General features: G+C 42.0%; 1 protein-coding gene across 7 annotated transcripts in view; it reads left to right on the forward strand.

Moving 5' to 3' along the window:
• The window catches only part of ikzf1 (IKAROS family zinc finger 1 (Ikaros)), an 89367-nt gene extending 84476 nt beyond the window's left edge, over positions 1 to 4891 (forward strand). For 5 of the 7 annotated variants that reach the window (XM_080208885.1, XM_080208927.1, XM_080208911.1 and 2 more), the window contains one exon: positions 1607 to 4891. In XM_080208885.1, the coding sequence (XP_080065011.1) occupies positions 1607 to 2325 (719 nt within the window). In that variant the 3' untranslated portion in view covers positions 2326 to 4891. The remainder of the gene's footprint in view (positions 1 to 1606) is intronic. The other 2 variants (XM_080208919.1, XM_080208936.1) reach the window with 1 other exon arrangement.
• The last annotated feature ends 17242 nt before the right edge of the window (positions 4892 to 22133 follow it).

Consider the following 22133-nt stretch of genomic DNA (forward strand, 5'->3'; position numbering starts at 1 on the left):
TGTGAATCAGTGGGCTAAAGTGTTTCCTTACTAGTTAGAATGAAATGCGACCCACAAGATATTTTACAATTAGAATGGATTAAGAAATATGGCAACATCATTATAATGCATCTTGTATTTGAATTTAGGGGGGAAAAAGAAATATTTGCATGTATTTAGGACTATTGAACAGGGTCAGATGGCTCAAGGCATTTCACACGGGGAATTATATATTAGAATTAGTCATTTCTGCTCTATAGATTTCTTGATATTTATAAAAGTAGAATTTGGAGTCTGGGTAACACAATAGGCTAGAATTCTGTCCTCTGCTCTCAGATAATGAGATTAAATCTCCTGTTTGTGTTGATGCTTTCTGAATTTAAGGCTGCAATAGATGTGAGTTGAAATGACACTGTCCAATAAGTACACTTGTACCAAATTTTTTGTTTCAGCTAGTTTAAAATAAATAGATTACCTCCTTCATTGGAATGGACAAAATAGTTAATGCCAATACAATAACATTTGTTATCAGGACAGTTTAAGTACAGAAGGAGCTACAGGTTAAACGTTAAAATGTTGTGCTCCTGGTACAAAGCTTCAAGATGCAAGCACCTATTTGGAATTATAGTGTGAAGGTTTGCATCTCCCTCACAGTTTACCATGTCCCCTAACTGGTATCAAGATATAATGTATCTGCTGTTGATTTCCAAATCATTTTAAAACGTGAGGCACAGAATAGGTACCAAACTGATACCACAAATCGGGAAAACAATAGCTGCTACATTTTTCTTTCTAGTCCCCAGTGTTCACCATATCCCTACCACTTATGGTTTCTTTGAGACCATTTGTCTCAATCTTGATAACACTTCTGCTTTAGGGCATCTTATAAAATGTCTTCTGAAAATATATGTACCACATCATTTCCGCAGAGAAAATAATCTAAATTCATCAAGCACAATCTTCCCTTTAAAAATCCCCACTGACGATTTCCAATTGGCTCCAGTCATTCAAATTATTTTAATGCTTTCTACATTGACATTGAAACATTAAAAACCCAAAAAATACATTCTACTTAATTCCCTTTCCCTTTTTCAAATTCTATCTTTCATTTTCATTTTACTTAACCTCCCCTGCCTGCCTAATGTGGGATTCTTCACATCTACTCACTAACATAGTATTTTAGATTATTTTGCCTCTTCACTGAACCTATTCTTAACCACCCATTCATGTGCTGAAAGATCCATCTCTGCTCTTGCTATATTTGTTTGAAGCCTTCTCAATTGCTCGAATTGCCTGAGAACATTGGTACTAATTTGGTTGATGAAGATACATATTTCCTAGTATAGGAAGTAAACTAATAGTCAATAATAGGAATGCTTAGAGTCAGTCTTATTAAATGTAAACATCTTAGATTTTATGATATGTCTCTTCTGTACCACTTAACCTATTGTTAATACTAAAGAAACAGCTTAATCTTTTTGACTACCTTCTTCAGACTAAGCAATTTTTTATGGGTTATGCATGTGTTAAAGCTGCAGGATCCTTTATTTTTATAATGGGAAGTCTGTTGTATATCCAATCTGTGGAAAGTAATATTGTATTGGTTGTTCATATGCTAATCACACAGGTGAAAAGAAGCTGCAGCTTGGTATTTCAGAGCTTCAGTATGACGCTAATTCAAATTATGAAAAGGAGAGTGAAATGATGCAGACTCATGTTTTGGATCAAGCAATTAACAATGCTATCAATTATTTAGGGGCTGAATCCTTGCGTCCACTTGTCCAAACTCCTGCTGGAAGCTGTGAAGTGATACCAGTAATAAGCAACATGTACACCATGCATAAAACCAATTCAGACACACACAGTCATGCTAACAGTGCTGCAAGCCAAGATGGTGCAGTAGAGAACGTAGTGCTGATTTCAAAAACAAAATCACAGTCATCAGAAAGAGAACCATCTCCAAGCAACAGCTGTCCAGACTCCACAGATACAGAGAGCAACAATGAAGAACGGAACAACCTGATTTACCTAACAAATCATGTAACTCCAAGAAATGGCTTGCCTTTAATAAAAGAAGACCATAGATCTTATGACATTCTGAGAGCAGGCATGGAACCTAATCAAGAAATCTTCAAAGTGATTGGCGGTGATGGAGAACATGTGAAGGTTTATAAATGTGAGCACTGCAGGGTACTTTTCCTGGATCACGTAATGTTTACAATACACATGGGTTGCCATGGATTCCGTGACCCTTTTGAATGCAACATGTGTGGGTACCGAAGCCAGGATAGATATGAATTCTCTTCACACATAACAAGAGGAGAACATCGTTTTCACATGAACTAGTGAACTATTTCCATCTACCATTTTGACATTGCCTTCCATTCTGTGCTTTTGATTACAATTAGCACAGAAAAAAGAATAAAATCCTTAGTTCACTTCTTTGTATAATTTTCATACTTCATACTGTTTACTGCAAAGTGCAGGCAGGATTTTATACACCAGACAGTATCGTCATACCTCTCAGAATTAATACATCTGAAGGAATGTTCTTTGAGATTGTATTTAATCATATTGGCACTTAAATTATTTGCTTAATGTATATGACCAAACTGAAAATGTATATGTGAACTGTTCATCACAAACCAGAAATCAGTGGGTAGTTAAGAGCTTGCAATTTTATTACTGTAGTTTGCAACAAGCGGTACTAGAATTTTTAAACAATTTAAAGCTTTTTAGTCTAGCGTCTTTTATAAAAAGGATTGATAAATGTAAGTGATTTAGTGTTGTAGGTGCACTGTACGGTCTTGTTTATTTGCCTTTTTGTACTAAATTACCAGCTAAAACTCGAGAACTTCATTAAGATATTATTTACATTTTGATCTGTTAAAAAGCAGCCATATCTACATAATATCTTGAGGTTCACCGTTTACACAGAAATTGTGCCTAATATGTTGGTTACATTACGGAAACAGTTTTCTGACAAAAAAAATTTAATTGGTTCTATAAATGTATAGGTGTTTATTGATGTTTATCTATATTTCAAATCCAATAAGATTTGCATTATTTATTATATTAATTGTTGAATTTTAAACTGGATCAACCATCTCACATTTCAATGTGAAACATTGATAAGTAATTATTATTTCTTCGGCACAAAAAGTTTTATATATATATATGTATTAATTTAAAAATCAAGTTACAATCTCTCGACTTTAGATTGGGGGCGTGGCATGATATTGTGAATAACTAAAAATGTGGATAACCAAAAAGTATTCAAATTGTGGCTCAGTAAATTATAGTTGTAGAATTTGGCACCACACAAAATGACATTTCGTCCCTCCATGCATGCATCAATTAGCTAAAACAAAAAACATTTTGTTTCGTCTTATTTCCATGCCCAGTCTCCGTGCACCTTTTTTTTCCTCTTTTGAATATTTATCCACTTTTAAAATATTTTATAGATACATTCTACCACTACTTCCAGTATCAAATTTCATATTTTAATAACTCTCTGAGAATAGGTTTCTCCCAATCTCACCTAGTTCTTTTGGTGATCTTGCGTTTATGTCTTCTAGTTGACAACTCACTGACTAGTGGAAATAGATTTTTTCTATTTACCTTCACAAAAGCAATTTGTGTTTATGTTTTCCCTAAGATGGGAAACTTCTCAAGGTGCTTTACAGAGGCATTCTAAAACAAAATATGACAAAATGTTTCCTCATTTGGAACACCTTTATGAGAGAACCTTAATTTTTAGATCTCTTTAAAGTCAGTGGTACCATCCTAATGAGCCTGTTCTATACCCTCTCCATGGCCTTGGCATCTTTCCTTAATAAAAACACCACAAACAACACAATATTCTAACTACAGTATAACTAAATACATTTTCAGTTTGATTTATCTCAATTTGGCATTTCCTCTTTACTTTTGTACTCGAAAACCTAAGATCCCACATTGTATTTGACAGTATTATCAATTTGCCTTCCCACGTTAGAAGATGTTTTTGTTTCTGAATCTTTAAATCTCTGCACTTTCCTAATCTATTTGAGATTTTACTGTCCAGTGAACGTATCCTCTTTTATTCTTCCTTCCAAATTGTTTTGCATCAGGCCTCTGCAAATTGAATTGTCTCCAGCATCTATCCATCCAATGGACTAACTTTACAGTGTGATCTAGTACTGCTGCTTCCCTTTTTATTTTGCTTCTTAATTTTCAGCCCACTACTACAATGGAAGCAAACTTTCAAATGGACTAAAAGCTTCCCATTTAACTCACCCACAATATCAGTGTTATCCATTGTTTTACACATAATGGAAAGGCACAGAAAGCTGGTAGTAAAATCAGTAACTTTTATGAATTTCTAAATTATATTCCATCCCTAGTAGTTGAATTAAAACCTGTGTATATCTTGTACAAACGCTTTTGACCAGAAAACTGTTACAGTATGTAATTAGAATGTAAAAAAGTTGCATTGTATTCAGTTTAAGCTATTATCAGAAATGTAAAGCTCAATTTCTTTTTAAACAATGAATCCTAAAGTGTACGTAATGTAAAAAAAACAGACTAACAGTGATCTAATTGAATGGCAGAACAGGTTCAAGGGGCTGAATGTTCTTCTCCTGTTCCAAAGTTCCTTATCCTAAATTTCAAATGCAATGCATCAACTTTCAACACATGACATTTTAAATTTTGTTATCAGTGTCTTAAATTTTGTAGAACTTTACAAGACTTCGTATTACATTTAAAAGAGGTATCAAATATACTAGCATGAAATTAGTCCTTGTTGGAGAGAGAGCAAGCACAAAGACACTTGGTCTGATATGTTATCTTCATGTGTTCTTTGGGACAGAACATTCCTGTGGAAAATGTCTTTGTAATTTTGGTACAAAGAACGACATCTTTAATAAATTCATGTTTTAAAATGTAATGTCTTCAGGCTTATACAGTTTGTTGGTCACATTTATCAGATAAGATTGACAAAGTGATGCTTTGTTTTATTCCGTTAGAAGTTGTACCATATCGGGCACCTTTAATCTCATGGAAAAAACAGGCAATGCTTGCTAAAAGGAAAATAATTAAGAAGTATGAACTCTTCAAAATGTCTATTGTCTATTGAAAGTATGAAGACACCTGAGAAAAGTTGCTATTGCAGTTTTGCTGATTGTTGTAAAAACCCATCTGGTTCACTAATGTCCTCCGAGGGAAAGGAAACTGCTGTCCTTACTTGATGGTCTACTTGTGACTCCAAGTCCACAGCAATGTCGTTTATTCTTAATTGCCCTCAAGAATAAATACTGGCCCAGCTAGCACCCACATCCCAGAAATAAATTCAATTTTGGTTTGTGCAAGTCACTTCTTTGTGAATTTTAGAAAACAACAGTGGGGACGATTCTTCCAAGAGAATTCTAAGTGTTGAATTTGCCTAAAAACAGGAGTTTCAAAATGCACCTCCCACACTCTGTGCATTGCAGAGTGCCTCAGCATGAATCCCATTGAAAATCAGTGGGTGGGACCTATTCCCACTGGAGAGGCTGGCAGCATATCGATGAGCAGGCCACTGCGTATGTTCTGATATGTCAGCAATGAGATCGGCGCATGCGCAGTAGCCCCACACTGCCAGCCTCCCGATTGCTGGCCAGCCACGTGACCACCACACCCCCCCCCCCGCCACATTGCCAGCCATGAAACCCCTCCCCACCACTGGACTGCCCGATCACTGATCCCCCAGGTGTATCCGAGCCAGCCTTGCCCCTGGCCCAGTTTCATCATCATGCCCCTCTCCCGCCCCCTCACCCCCAGCAACCCAATTTCCCAATCTCACCCACCACCAGCAGCCCCAAACCCCTGCACGCCTTCAGTCCCAACCTTCCAGGCAGGCTGGCCCCCAGCCCCCTCTGTCACTTAGTCCAGTGACAGAGCAGCAGCAGCAGGAACCTCCCCCCACCCCCAGAGGCCCTGCCCAATTGTGCCCCATCCCCTTGGCACTGCCCAATGCCCAGTGAGCATTGGCTATTTGCCTCTTGAGCAATGACCAGGAGCTCCTGGCTGGCAATGACCAGGAGGCATCCCCTAGCACCCGATCCTCTGGGGGGCTGCAATTGTCCCCCTTCCCCCGCACTCCAGCGGGGTTGGGCTACTGGATCTCTGCAATGAGGAGCTATACTAAACCCCGCTGGAGTGAACCATTCCTGGCAGGGAATGGGTGGGGGTGGGGGGACATCAGCGGGCGTGGATATTTCAGTCCTGGACCCAATAATTATATTTAAAGTATGTGGTAATGAAGATTACAATAATTTATACAACTCTATGCTATGCTGACAGTGCCAGAAATCTGGCTGCCAGAGACTCGCAGAGGTCATGGAGCCCAGCAGGGAGTCCACAGAACAACCTCAGCTCAAGTATCCTGGCCTGCTGCACCACGAAAGCAGCACAGCAGAATAGGAGAATCTCCCCCTATGTTTTTATTTAAGGGATGTGGGGTATTGTTGGCTCGGCTAGCATTCAATGCTCATCCCTAATTGCCTTTTCATCTGTGATTCATGCTGAAATAACTGATCTCGGTTGGGGTATTGATTGAAGCACCAACATTTGGCCTCAGTTCCCACCAGTTAACAAAGGAAAATATTCCTGAAAATTAAGGAACAAAAAAGCAAATGTAGAAATGACACAGGAGCATGACAGAGGGTTCTGTCACGGTCCCAGAAATCAACCAGAACCTAAAAGAAAAACTTCTTTTGAACAGGATCAACAGCTTTATAAAACAGTGTTAGACTCGACTAAAGTAGTGGCATCTCAGTCTGGTCATGAAGTGTGTATTAAGATGATATTTCAAATGCTGAAACATATTTGTTTACATCGAAACCTCACTGAAATAAGATGATGCAATAGTTACACAATAAGTATAACTGTGCAATAATTTGAAAATATTGCATCAATTGGACATTTATGGCTGTCTTAATCTTTTGAGTTGCAAATTAACAGAGAATGGACAGCCTATTGACAGTCTTCATTGACTTGTTTCTAACACTGCCATTCATTCACAGAAATGAAGGAAAAAAAGTCAGAATATAACTACATTAAAGCACCTTCTTCCATGGTGCAGTCATGGCTCTTAGACCCACTGGTTCTAATTTTCATTCCATGATGTGCTGGGAGCGTGGAAATAAGTGCACCCACCACTGTCAGTAGATTTTACACAGCCAGCTTATTATGATTTTACTTTTGAGGTTTGCAGTCCAATCTGTGACAGTGGGCATAATGAGAACTAGCATGAGACAGTCTCCACTTCAGTATTTAAGCATGCAATTTGAAGGAGTTTAGATTGGGGAACCAAAGGAAAAGGAAGTATCAGAATGGAGTCCTGATCATCAAAGACTGTGCTTTGTTTCAGTGGTATCTTCCTGGAGATGTTATTGGGGGCCATGAGGAATTGTAAGAGAAAGATCCTCTTCCTACCCACACAAGGAAGAAACCTGCAGCACAGACCGAGAAGTGATGGTTGCAGGTAGCAGAGGAGAAAGTCTTATGCCAAACTCCTAGATTCAGTGCAGAAGTAATCTAAGCAGGTCAAGAAGGTGAATGCAGTGACAGGTTAACTGATGCCCTCTTGTGAATATGACCCCATCCACAATTCTGTCCCCTCCTTAGTACACCAACCATTTTATACATCCACCAGCTTATGTCTATAGCCTCGTCAATCAAAGTCCTCATCTGGGTCCTCTACAGCAGAATTTGTGTGTGACTTTGCCCTCTGGTGAACTAGCACTTGTGCTATTTGTTCCCAGGTCTGGCTGCAATGATGTGTACCCTGTGAATCACCATGTTTATATGATTATATGCTCTTCTTGAATTTACTCATCGTGTCAGTATCTGAGCTGGTGCCAGCGGCTATAAAATGAAGCAATCATCACTGTCTTCTTGATCTTCACTGTCTGGTCAGGTTGCATTTTTTGTTTACCTGAAAGCAATGAGACACACAGGTACTGATTTGAGGAGGGAGAGGAGGAAGAAGGAAGTGCAGGCGAACACCACCTGCAGTCTGTAAAGTTGGAAGAGAGTGGGATGAAAGGTAAGTGGGAGGTAAGGAAGATAAAGTTTGAGGATACTGTCACCTTCAATCATTGTTCTAAACCATTAGCCAGAGGCTCCGCAATGGCTCTTCCAATGATAACTACTGTCTCCTCCATGCCGGTGCACCTCTCCAGCCCACCAGTTAGTTGCTGCACCTCTGTGTGCCACCTTCTGGAAGAAAAAGTGGGGAATGTGCCAATGAGTGCTGGGTGATGTTTTTGGTTGATGAGAGGTCATGTTTGAATAGCTGGTAATGTGTGTACTTTATTAGATATGGGGTGTGAGGCTTGCAGTATGTTCTACCTATTGCCTTCTCACCATGAGTCTGGAGGGCCTCCTGACCCCTGCAGACACAGGACTTCCCTCCTCCGCTTTACTACCTCCTTCATCCAGTTCAAGTCCCCATAGTCAACTATTTTTTGTTGGTCAGCAACATTCCAAAAGATGTCAGCACCTGCAGCAGTCACAAGGCACAAGAGCTGCAGACTAGCTTTAAGCAATGCAGGCTAGTGTTAACTAATGATAGCAAATAACATTTTTGGCCTCCATTGATGCATGCAGCATGGTTAGTGCTGGCTGCATGCAGAAATCCAGATAGTAGGCAGGCTGCGCAAAGATGCCATGGTGCTGGCATCATGTCAAATGGATGAAGGATGGCTGCTCATTGCAATTCCTGTGCCCATTTTCAAAGGGTGTCCAATATAGCCCTCACAATGTGCTGTCTCTTTCAGTCCTACTTCCCAATCCTGCAACTGTGGTATGACAGTCGATGAAGGGATCTGCAATTGGATATGATTGGAGGGAGAATCTGTCAATGGAATTGATTGAGACAGTGGGGAGACTGATAAAGGAAGTAATTGGGAAAGCAGGAGGTTGAGACCAGGGAGATTGAAGGTTACTTTGTGAAGCCTATATGGGAGAGTCACATTCCCGTTGTCCTACCAAGAGTTTAAAACCAAAGAAATTCTTACCTCAGCTACTGGGTAACAAGCGGTGAGGGACCCCCTGTGTTGTTCACGGTGACATTCATGGGCTATGTCTTGTTGAGTGAGCCCCTTTGTGCATTTTCTGGGAGGCCCATTTTAGGGCCTGAATCACTACCATAAACATTGCAGTGAACTGGAGTAGGATCCAGTTGTTCAATTCCAATATTTTATTTGCCCCCTAATCCCGCGCCCTTGTGTTTAGACCGCTGAATAATTTAGTAATATGCAAATTACATAAAACCTGTTCTTCAAAGACTGGGATCCCTCAGTCCAGGATCAAATCACAGCTTGACTCTTGCAGGAGTTACTCCATCTTACAGTTCCTAGTAAAAGCATCTAGTGCTGAACCTAAGAAAAAATCTGAATCCGTTGATCATTTAAAATCAAAGCTAAAGGCCAGGATTTTCTGCTTCTGCCCCCAGCAGGTATCATGGTGGGCAGGAGCAGAAAATGTTTCAAGAGCACGAAGATCTGTTTCACAACATGGTAACAGTTTGCGAAAGTGTTGTCAAACCTCTTACAGCGGAGCATCATTCCTGCCAAACATCAGGAATATCTTTTGCATAAATTGTACATCAAGCATGCATACTAAAAGGGACGACCGCCGGAATCAACCCCCACACTAGATCATTCGGTCACATTGGCGTGCAGCTAGGCCGATGTGTTTCGCAATGCTAAATGAGCAACATGTCTCTGGCGACACCCACTTCATCAGAACTTTGAGGCTCATGAACCTACCTTGCATTGTGCAGCATCATAGCACCACAGATTCAGCACAAGGTCTCGCTGGTTGGAGTCATACCTGGCACAAAGGAAGATGATGGTGGTGAGTGGAAATCAATCATCCCAATTCCAGGACATCACTGCAGGAGTTCCTCAGTATAGTGTCCTAAGCATAACCATCTTCAGCTGTTTCATCAATGACCTTCCTTCCAACATCAAGTCAGAACTGGGGACGTTCACCAATGATTGCACAATGTTCACCATTCGCAACCCTTCAGATACTGAAGCAGTCCATGTTCAAATGCTGAAAGACCCAGACAATATCCAGGCTTGGGTTGACAAGTAGTAAGTGACATTTGCGCCACACAAACAGTAACAGTCTCCAACTCATATTTCTTATGTTCTTAACAAGAGAGGATATAACCATGTTCCCTTGACATTCAATGACATTACCATTGCTGAGTCCCCCACTGTCAACATCCTGGGGACTAACATTGACCAGAAACTGAACTAGTCATATAAATAATGTGGCTACTAAAGCAGGTCAAAGGCTAGGAATCCCGAGACAGGTAACTCACCTCCTGACTCCCCAAAGCCAGTCCACAATCTACAAAGCACAAGTCAGGAGTGTGATGGAATATTCTCCACTGGATGAATGCAGCTCCAACGATACTCAAAAAGCTCGACATCATCCAGGACAAAGCAGCCCACCTAATTGCTATCCCTTCCACAAACATTTAAACGCTCCACCACCAATGAACTACGGCAGTACTGTGTACCAGCACCAAAGTACACTGTAGGAACTCACTAAGTCTCCTTAGGCAGCACTTTCCAAACCATCACCACTACCATGTAGGAGGACAGGAGCAGTAGATACTTGATAACTCCAATCATCTGGAAGTTCTCCTCCAAGTCATTCACCACCCTGATTTGGAAATATAACGCTATTCCTCCATTGTCGCTGGATCAAAATCCTGGAACATCTTCTCCAACAATACTCTGGTATATCTACACCTCAGAGACTTCCATGGTTCAAGAAGGCAGCTCACCATGGGTGGCACGGAGGCACAGTAGTTAGCACTGCTGCCTCACAGCACCAGGGACCCAGGTTCAATTCCGGCTGTGGGTCACTATGTGGAGTTTGCACATTCTCCCCGTGTGAGCGTGGGTTTACTCTGAGTGTTCTGGTTTCCTCCCACAGTCCAAAAATGTACAGGTTAGGTTGATTGGCCATGCTAAATTGTCAGAGGATTAGCAGGGTAAATATGTGCGGCTGCAGGAGTGGGGCCTGGATGTGATTGTGGTTGGTGCAGACTTGATGGGCTGAATGGCCTCCTTCTGCACTGTAGGAATTCTATGATTCTATGATAATATTAGCACCTTCTCAAAGACAACTAGGGAAGGTCAATAAATGCTGGCCTAGTCAGTGATGCCCACATCCTGTAAATGAATAAAAAGAACTGATGGGTGCCACCAAAAGCCACAGCACTGGTAGGACCAACGTCCTGAACCAAGGTCTCCGTGCTGAAGCCTATGATACGGTGCAAAAAGCTGCCATTGCCACTGGCTGGGAAAACTTCATTTTTTGCATCTATCCTTGTATTTAGAATCATAGAATCCCTACAATGCAGAAGGAGGCCATTCAGCCCATCAAGTCTGCACTGACCACAGTCTTACCCAGGCCTATTCCCATAACCCTATGCATTTACCCCAGCTAGTTCCTCTGACACTAAGGGGCAATTTAGCATGGCCAATCCACCTAACCCGCACATCTTTGTGCACAGAATGGAAACTTCCACCCAATATAATCCTGATATCCTCAAAGGTCCTAGTAAAACATTTTTACTGTGACATACTCAATGCAACCTCATTTTCAAACTCTCTTCCAAATGCAGAACTCGTTTTTACTTGGTCAATGGATTTCTTGAGCTGCGGGATAGTGTGGGTCAGTGGGTGAGCAGTGAGGATTGGAGTGAGCATCATTTAATCTGGCTCAATAAAGCCATCCTTTCATGAGAAAATCCAATGTGTCTTGGATAAAGGATTCACAGTAGTTTCTGCTGGGCCAACCTTCATTGTACTCACTTGCTTTGTCTCTGTGATTCAGCTTTAATTTCATTCAATCTTTGAACTAAACCTTGTGAACCTGAAATGCAATGTAACCATTTTCTATTTTTTAGTACCTTTTGCTCACAAAACAATTAATCTGGTGGCTGTTGTGCGAATCAATGAGTGATCTTTAGTAATAGATTAGTTACATGCAAACTTATTCTTAAGGACAGCGGGGATCCATAAGTATATCCCCAAATCCAGGATTAAATCAGAGCATTATTCCTGCTAGGATTTACTCCTTCCATTTTTCTTGTTTTTTGCATGAGCAGCCAGTGTTTCCCCTAATTAAAAAGCTGAATCTGTTATTCATTTATCCTTAGAATTGTGGCAGCGTAAGTTCACAATCTAATTATAGAAAAATGAATTATTATTGAAAGAATCTAATTTTATATTTCCAGAAAGGGAAAAGATAGAAAGAGGAAATGCCATTATAATAACAATAATACAAATCTATATATAAAAATCTACTTTTAAAAGTGCTTTAAAATGTACTTTTATTACCAAAAACGTATTTGAATTTGTCTATGTAAAATAAATTACCAAAATGTATAACATATTTAATAAGCTTGGATTTATTCTTCATGTACTTTTAAAATATAGGCTGGTCTTCTTTGAAATTACCGTCATGTGTATTCATTAAAAGTCTGTGGATTTGACTGAAATATGGAAAGATTGTTAAAAGCAAGATAAAGCTCAGTCAACCATGAATTTTTCTCCTTTGGATCACTCATTGATATTGTTTTATCAGAGAAACAGCATAGATAAATAGCAAAATTGTCAGTTAAATTGGATTTACAGTTGGAGGTGATGGGATAACAGTAAAACTAGCACATAGTTAATTTCCAACCAGTGCTGGTTGCCATAAAATTGGGTTTCCATGTGGCTTTCGTCCTCTAATGATTGTTCTGGAGCTCAGGAAAGAATCTCAAGGGAAGCAATTGTCAAATTGATAGGCATTGGAATTAAACTGGGCACAGGTCAGTCTTTTCCTCATATCCTAAATACATCTCAATTTACATTTGGGAATGTGATGAGCAGAATTTGGACCCAGAAATACATTCCAATTTTTTTGTACTCAGTAAGGGCGATTTTGAGTTCGAATTAGCAGTGCGCAGGATCACCGAAGTGGGCACAAGATCCGACGAGATTCAGAAAACACGAATCTCGCCAGTGAGATTGCAATTTCTGATTTTCAAAACCACCCCCCAACCGCAGAGTAATGTGAAAAATGTGGCGGAAGTGGAGGCCATTATTTTAATATATTAGCATGTCATCAGTGAGTGTTCACTTTGGGACTTCCCCTCTCACTAAATAGTCAGTGGGTGCCACGCTGATGTTATTCCAGCACCTTTTACAACAATTGTATAAAAATGTGAACCTGGCAATCTCACCTCCAAAAGTGATATCAGAGATAAGCGCAAAGGTCACCCTTCACTTCTTAATGCCAGTTACCTTCCCTATGTGCCGGGAGGCCTCTAGGTTTAAAGCGGTTTGGCAGCTAGCATGCAGGCAGTGGTTTCCGTGTACTCCTTGCTGGACTTGTGTCAGTATTGTTGCTGAGTGAATACTTTTCTATAGTGGGAGCTGGAAAGAGGATGGAACCAAATGAATACAGAGGCTCAGCACTGGGGGTGAACATGAGGTTCTTGGGTGGGTTCTGTGAGATGTCAGGCTGCTTAGGGCAGAGTCAGAAACTCATAAAAGGGGCACTTTCCTACCTTCAGATGGCCTGAAGGCCTTCTCTCTGGGGGGACGATGACTGCAGTGAGATTTGAACTCCACACTCAGGCAGCAGTGTGAGGCCAAATGGGATGAGCTGTATTGAAGCCCACTGGTTATGGAGGTTTGACTGTCAGGGATTAGTGTCAGGGTGGCAGGCTGTTACAGATAAGTGGCTCATTTAATCTGCAGCTCTTGTGGAGGAATGAAGGATGAGGTTGGCATGCTGAATGCAGTCTTTACACAAATCAGGTGTGCTTTGCCTGCCACTAGAGGAAGCCTGTTACCTGTCAAACTTATCATGAGTGTGCCACTGATTGAAGCCCAGTTCACCGAGACCTGCCATGCAAGATGGCATTAGTGCATTACGGGGGTTAACTAATTAGGGAAAGGTCACTCACGTGAGGCTTGGGGGTTCTCACTCACCTTGTCTGCTGCCCCCTCCCCCTTAGCTCTCTGCACAGGTGTGGTCCTGCTCCTTACTTGCCAGCTCAAGGTCTCTCTGCTCAAAGGGCAGAGGCATCTCAGCTTGGACATGACTCCAGCTGACTCTGCCCACCCACAACGGTTGGACTCAAGTTTGTCCTGCAATGAGACAGATGAGGAGAGGGTAGGCAGGAGTCCTGTCAAGTACAATGCTGACTAAGTCTGGCATGAATGGGACTTGAGTGGGAGCAGGAATGTGAGGAACAGATTGGCTATTGGGACTATGGGAGTTGAGGGTGGAGGGAGGTCAGGGCAGCCTGAGAGGTGTTGGGAATTCATGGGGCGGCTGGATGAAAGATCATTGTGAAGCTGTAAAAGGTGTGTTAAGGAGTGCAACAGGGCACAAGAGGAGGCAGGCTTACCTTGGCTGCTCGAAGAAGGTAATTCATCTTCTTGTTGCACTGTTGCCTGTGTCCTCTTCTGCTATAGTGGCCCTGCCTCTCAGGCAGGAGTGAATGGACCTTGGTGAATGGATGTCTGCAGAAAAGGATTGGAGGACATCAAGCCCGTACCCAACAGCACCCAAGAGCTTAGTGAAGGGTCCTATGGAAAATCTTGATGCTGGTTTCTTTACAGCCATCCCCTCGACTGGACAAATGGTGGGGAGGCATTTAAAATAAGTGACCCACTGATTTGATTTAATTTGATTTATTATTGTCACAAGTATCAGTTCACAGTATAAAGTGTTGCTTCTTGTGCACTATAAAACAAAGCATACTGTTCATGGTGCACTTAGGGGAGAAGGGAAGGAGAGGGTACAGAATGTAATTTTACAGTCATAGATAGGGTGTAGAGAAAGATCAACTTAATATGAGGTAGATCCATTCAAAGGTCTGATAGCAGCAGGGAAGAAGCTGTTCTTGAATTGGTTGGCATGTGCTCTCAGAGTTTTGTATCTTTTTCCCAATGGAAGAAGGTGGAAGGGAGAATGTCCAAGATGCATGTGGTCCTTGATTATGCTGGCTGCTTTTCCAAAGCAGCAGGAAGTGTAGACAATGTCAGTGCCTGGGAGGCTGGTTTGTGTGATGGACTCAGCTATGTTCAGAACCCTTTTGTAGTTTCTTGTGGTCTTGGTCAGAGCAGGAGCCACACCAAGCTGTGATACATCCGGAAAGGATGCTTTCAATGATGAATCTGTAAAAATGGGCGTCATTACTATGAATACTTTAAATTGAAGAATATCCTTGCATTAATGGTACCAGAGAAAATGCTCTTAAATGACAATTATGCAACACAATGCAGTTTCTATGCATGTTGAGTAATTTTTGCTCAGTACTGATGGAGACCATGCAGTGTAATTCATAAAATCAGCATGAAACCACTTCAAAATAGTCATCATTGTACTTTGGCTTAATTAGTTCCATTACGTGATAATGAAGTTGAAAAAATTCTCAGGTGCATTAAAGCTGTTTTCAATGCATTTCCTATGGCCTGATTGTAAACAGATATTTAACTGTCCAATCATGTCCAAACATTTGAATTTAACCAGACATGAATGATGGTGAGTGGAACCTTGTTTTCTCCAGCTATGGATATGGTGACTCTGTTCTGTCAGTGTGTAAGCAGGTCTCAGTCTTAAAGCCACACTGATTTGTTATTCATGGAAACTTATTCATAGAAATGTCTAAGTACAGATTTGGAACTTTGGCGAGCATTGAAATATGGTTAGACTGTTCTGAAGCAGGAACTCATATATGTCACAAAAGTATTTTTCATCTTTTCCATAAAGTGGCACCACTAACTCTGTTTTAAATCAAGAGCAGAGTAGGAGAAAAGTGTTCTAAACTTTGAGAATTATCAAATTTGTTTTCAGCAATACCATAAACTGGTTGTAAATATTGAAAGGAGTCAATGTGGAATGAACCTAAAGGAAATGTTCAATAACATCTGGTTTGGAGACAAAGGTATAACATAGTGAGGAAAGCAGGGGAGACACAGGATAAGAGAGCACAAGGAGAGTGGCAGTGGTTCCTCCTCTCTCTCCCACCCACCCACCACAGATCCCTGCAGAGTGGCAGCGGGCCTCTCCCCTATTAGCCACTCCCCACTTAGCCCCACCCCCACTGGCCCCACCCCAGCACTGCCCAGTGGACACTGCCCAAGTGCCAGTGTGACACTTCCTCTCTGCCAGACTGGTATTGCCCAAGGGGTAACCCCCTCCCCCACCCTTGCCACCAGTGCAAATCTTTCCTGGTGAGATCATAAAGGGGAGCAGGCTTGGACAATTGAGTATCGGGTTCGCTAAGCAGATGTAAAATAGCATTATAATGAATTTCCATACATTAACCTGCCTTCCCCCATCCCTTGCCCATTTCTGCTGAGGGGTTGCGCCGAAAATCCAGCAAAAGCCGCCGTCAATCGCACTAAGCACTTTACACCCGACTTTACCACCGCATTGCACCTGAAAACAGATGCAACGTGATGGCTAAATCGCCGTCGGAAAGTGAGAAAATGTGAAATTGCCCATTTTGGCAAGAAGAATAATAAAGAAACATATCGTCTAAATGGTGAGAAATTGCAGAGTTCTGAGATGCAGAGAGACCTTGCTGTCCACGTACATGAATTGCAAAAGGTTAGTATACAGGTACAGCAAGTAATTAGGAAAGCTAATAAGAGTTTTATCATTTAGCAGGACGGGAATTTAATACAAATGAAGGGAAGTTATGCTACAATTATGCAGGGCTTTGCTGAGACCACATCTGTAGAACTGTGTATAGTATTGGTCTCTTTCTTTAAGGAAGGATGTAAAAGCATTGAAATCAGTTCAAAGAAAATTTACTAGAGTAATACTTGGAATAGGTGGGTTGTCTTCTGAGGACAGACTTGCATCCATCGGCATTTAGAAGAGTAAAAGGTGACTTGAATGAAAAATATAAGATCCTGAGAGGATTTGACAGTGTGAATGTGGCAAGTATGTTTCCTCTTGTGGGACAATCTAGAACTGGGAATCGTTGTTTAGAAATAAACATTATTTTGTCTCAGTGGGTTGTGAGTCTTTGGAACTCTCCTCCTTGCAAGGCAGTGGAGACAGAAGATTGGAGTTTCTGGTTGCACATGCCCCAAGACCCAAAATCCCCGCCCAATGTCAACGGACCTTTAAATGGTCCACCAAATTTTCTGTTACACCCATTATGATTCCCGTGGGAGACAAGGCCGGAAAATCTATCCCAGGATCTTTGAATATTTTTAAAGCTGAGGTATGTTGTGGGGGAATTAAAGTGATGGACACAAAATGGTTGCCTGGCACACAAAATAGTTACCTGGGAAGGGACATTAACAGGCATTGGTTTTTAGCACTGACAGTTACTTAGAAGTTAAAACACACAGAATCCAGAATGCTGCAGGAAGCTGGTCAGAGCTTGAGGCACTTTAGAAAAGGGCAGGCCATGAACAATGAGTCTGAGGTCACCTACAGATGGGGACATAGATACATAAATGTAACAAGATCAGTCACTGATTAGATTGAAACCAGTCATTAATAGAGAACATATCTGTGTAAATGTCTCCATTCTGTGAACAATGATATGTTAACTGTCTATGTTCATACCTGTCTGCTTGAACCGATGTGTTAACTATCGATGTCCGTATCTGCCTGCTCTACTTGTAACGATATGTTAACTTCTAATGTCTGTACTGCCTATTGTCTAAAAGATATAAAAATGATCAACTACCATTGTGTAGTTGAGAAGGTAGCTGCCAAGTACTGCGGAGCACCAGTGCTTTCTCCCGAAGCTTCATGTCTGAAATAAAACTGTATTGTTGAAACCTCCGAGTCTGACTGCAAAGTGGTAAATTTCCCACAACAGGTACATATATTCTTGATAAGCAAATGGGTGAAAGGTTATTACAGGTCAGCAGAATGTGGATTGATGTTAAATCAGATCAGCCATGGTCTTCTTGGATGGCAGTAGATCAGGCTCAAAGAGTCAAATGACCTACTCCTGCTCCCAATTTGTATGTTCGCATGTAGATCTTAGACTGTACATATTTTCTCAGTGGCAGCAACCCAGTTCAGAGGGGGGTGGTCAGCTGGCCAGCAGTCGGAAGGATGGCAGTGTGAGGCCACTGCGTATGCACCTATCTTGGCATTTGCTGAATGGTACATACGCAGTAGCCCACTCAGCGCACTGATGTCAGCCTCTTCAGTGGGAATAGGCCCTGCCCCCTGAAATTCAATTATATTCATGTTGGCGGCCTCTGCAGTGCACAGACTGTGGGAGATTCTTCTCTGAACTCCCACTGAAAGAAAAAACAGCATGAGTTATTCCAGTTTTCACACAAATTCGACACTTAGAATTTTTCTGGAAGAATTCCGGCCCATATATTCTGCTGTTGGCCTAATACATGCCAAAAACTTTAACTACAAATAAATGTTTATGAGGCACAATAGAGCGAAGAGTCTTAATGATGATTTTTTTTTCTTTTTCAGCGCACTTGGATCTGGGCATCTCAGACAGATCTGTGTACCACTTTCCTTTCTAGCAAAAATGCCCTTGCTATGGGAATGTACCTATCCTCGCTATGAAAATGACCCCATCCATAGTGTGAGTAATGAGATCCCCAGTTCAGGATTAGCTAGCTAGCTAGCTGATGGAATGTCTGCTCTGTCACTCCTGCACTGGCAGTCAAGGCACCCAGGAAGTCAAGAGTCTTGGTCAGTGTTCCCAGAAGTTATTGTGCAGGCCACTCACAAGGTGTCTTCTTTAAAATACACTCCATTCCTACCACCCCTGCATGGCCATGGAAGGAAAAATTAAACGTATCAAATATTCAAATGAATAAGAGATGCACAACAATATATATAGTATATGGAACATGTTTTAAATATACCTTTAGACGGAGGGGAACCGGTGGATGTGGTGTTTCCCAATTTTCAGAAGGCGTTTGATAAGGTGCCGCACAAAAGGTTGTTACAGAAGGTTAGGGGGCATGGAGTTGGGGGTAAGGTGTTAACGTGGATAGAAGATTGGCTGTCAAATAGGAGGCAGAGAGTGGGGGTCAATGGGTGCTATTCGGATTGGCGGTTGGTGACTAGTGGAGTGCCCCAGGGGTCGGTGCCGGGGCCTCAGCTATTTGCCATTTATATAGATGATCTGGAGGAGGGGGCTGAGTGTAGGGTGTCGAAATTTGCTGATGACACAAAGATGAGTGGAAAAGCAAATTGTGCGAAGGGTGTGGAAAGTCTGCAGAGGGATCTAGATAGGCTGAGCGAGTGGGCGAGGACCTGGCAGATGGAATACAATGTTGGCAAGTGAGAGGTTATCCACTTTGGCAGGAATAATAGTTGGAGGGACTACTACTTAAAGGGCGAAAAGCTGCAGCAGGCTACGGTGCAGAGGGACCTGGGGGTCCTTGTGCATGAGTCGCAAAAACCCAGCCTGCAGGTGCAGCAGGTGGTCAGGAAGGCGAATGGGATGCTGGCCTTCATAGCGAGGGGGATTGAATATGAAAGTAGGGAGGTCTTGCTGCAACTGTACAGGGCACTGGTGAGGCCGCAGCTGGAGTACTGTGTGCAGCTTTGGTCGCCACACTTGCGCAAGGATATTTTGGCCTTGGAGGGAGTGCAGAGGAGGTTCACTACGCTGATACCGGAGTTGAGAGGGTTGAATTATGAAGAGAGGCTGAATAGACTGGGCTTGTACTCGTTGGAGTTTAGAAGGATGAGGGGGGATCTTATTGAGACATATAAGATAATGAAAGGGATGGATAGGATAGAGGTGGAGAGACTCTTCCCGCTCAGAAAGGATAGCAGGACTAGAGGGCACAGCCTCAAGATAAAGGGGGGGCGGTTTAGAACGGAGTTGAGGAGGAACTTCCTCACTCAAAGGGTGGTGAATCTCTGGAATTCTTTGCCCGTTGAAGTGGTGGAGGCTGCCTCACTAAATATATTGAAGACCCGGGTAGATAGGTTTTTGGTAGGCAAGGGGATTAAGGGTTATGGGGAGAAAGTGGGAAAGTGGAACTGAGCCACTTCAGATCAGCCATGATCTTATTGAATGGCGGGGCAGGCTCGAAGGGCTAGATGGCCTACTCCTGCTCCTATTTCTTATGCTCTTATGTTCTTAAATTGAAATGGTTGCTACCAGGCACTTCAATAAACTCCCATCTTTTTTAATTAGTTCTTGGAACATGGGCATCGATGGCTAGTCAGCCTTCATTACCCATCCTTGGTTGTCCTTGAACTGAATGACTTTCTAGGCCATTTCAGAGGGCAGTTAAGTGTCAACCATATTGCTGTGGCTCTGGAGTCACACGTGGGCCAGACCGGGTAAGGAAAACAGATTTTCTTCCCTAAAGAACATTAGTGAACTAGATGGGTTTTTCCAACAATCAACAATGGTTTCATGGTCATCAGTAGATTCTTAATTCCAGATTTTTTTTATATTGAATTCAATTTCCACCATCTGCCATGGCAGGATTCAAACCCAGGTCCACAGAACATTATTTGAGTTTCTGGATTAATATCCAGTGATAATATCACTCAGCCATTGCCTCCCCTTAATATCTACAGGATCAGTTATTTGCATTCCTCAGGATACGATAGAGCCAAATCAAATTATATTTTTGGTTGCAATCAGTCGTTAAAATAAGTAGGTTATCTTGCAGTTAAGACAGCCATCATTTAGTTTCCCAAACTCCTCTCAGAAATTGCTTAAACCAAGAATCATCCGATGTTCATCATTTTCCATTCATCATTGCACTATTCATAGTGTCAATTGTGGCTTGGCGAATAGATTTTCTAATCACTGTCACATTGCAATTGTGGATCTTGCAGCGCACAAATAGGCTCCTGTGTTTCCTATATGGTGACAGCAGCCACACTTCATCAAGTACACCATTATTGTAAGACACATTGGACAGCAATATTCAAAATAAAGTGGATGTTGATTTAGGATTAGCGCAAAGACAAAGAGACAGTGTTGAGACATCTGAGAAAAACATAGCTCTGCTCATTCAAGAAGAATAATAACTAAGGCCATGAAAAGGGCTACAGAAAGTCCTTTCTCTTTCTTATATAGCAAATAGATAGAGCTCTTAATGTAACCAAGACTGAGGGACCAAAGTTCCACCAGGAAGTCTACCAGTCCAACTCAACTCTTCTCTGGAGTTGCAACTCCAGGGAAGACTGGAACACCTGTGGAATTTACTTTCAGAGTTTTCCAGAAGGAGTTGTCGAATAAGCTTGTACTGTTTGATGCTTGTTATCTGTAAAAGTCGAGGATGGCGTGAAGTGTTGAGCAAATAGAAAACATTACTCTGAAAAGTGTGTTTACTAAAATATTATTTTATGTATTTTCAATTATTTTACCCATATTTCATTCATAAGAACATAAGAAATAGGAGCAGGAGTAGGCCATCTGGCCCTTCGAGCCTGCCCCGCCATTCAATAAGATCATGGCTGATCTGTCGTGGCTCAGTTCCACATTCCCGCCCTCTCCCCATAACCCTTAATCCCCTCTCTTATCAAAAACCCATCAACCCTCTTCTTAAAAATATTTAGCGAGGTAGCCTCCACCACTTCAACGGGCAAAGAATTCCAGAGATTCACCACCCTTTGAGTGAAGAAGTTCTTCCTCAACTCCGTTCTAAACCGACCCCCCTTTATCTTGAGGCTGTGCCCCCTAGTCCTACTGTCCTTTCTGAGCGGGAAGAGTCTCTCCACCTCTATCCTATCCATCCCATTCATCATCTTATACGTCTCAATGAGATCTCCCCTCATTCTTCTGAACTCTAACGAGTACAAGCCTAGTTTATTCAGCCTCTCCTCATAGCTCAACCCCCTCAACTCCGGCATCAGCCTAGTAAACCTCCTCTGCACTCCCTCCAAGACCAAAATATCCTTGCGTAAGTACGGCACCCAAAACTGCACACAGTACTCCAGCTGCGGCCTCACCAATGCCCTATACAGCCACAGCAAGACCTCCCTACTTTTATATTCAATCCCCCTCGCTATGAAGGCCAGCATCCCATTCGCCTTCCTGACCACCTACTGCACCTGCAAGCTGGGTTTTTGCGACTCATGCACAAGGACCCCGAGGTCCCTCTGCACCGTCG

This window comes from Carcharhinus amblyrhynchos, chromosome 2 (assembly GCF_965287045.1).
Source record: "Carcharhinus amblyrhynchos chromosome 2, sCarAmb.v2.hapA, whole genome shotgun sequence".
Classification (NCBI taxonomy): Eukaryota; Metazoa; Chordata; class Chondrichthyes; order Carcharhiniformes; family Carcharhinidae; genus Carcharhinus; species Carcharhinus amblyrhynchos.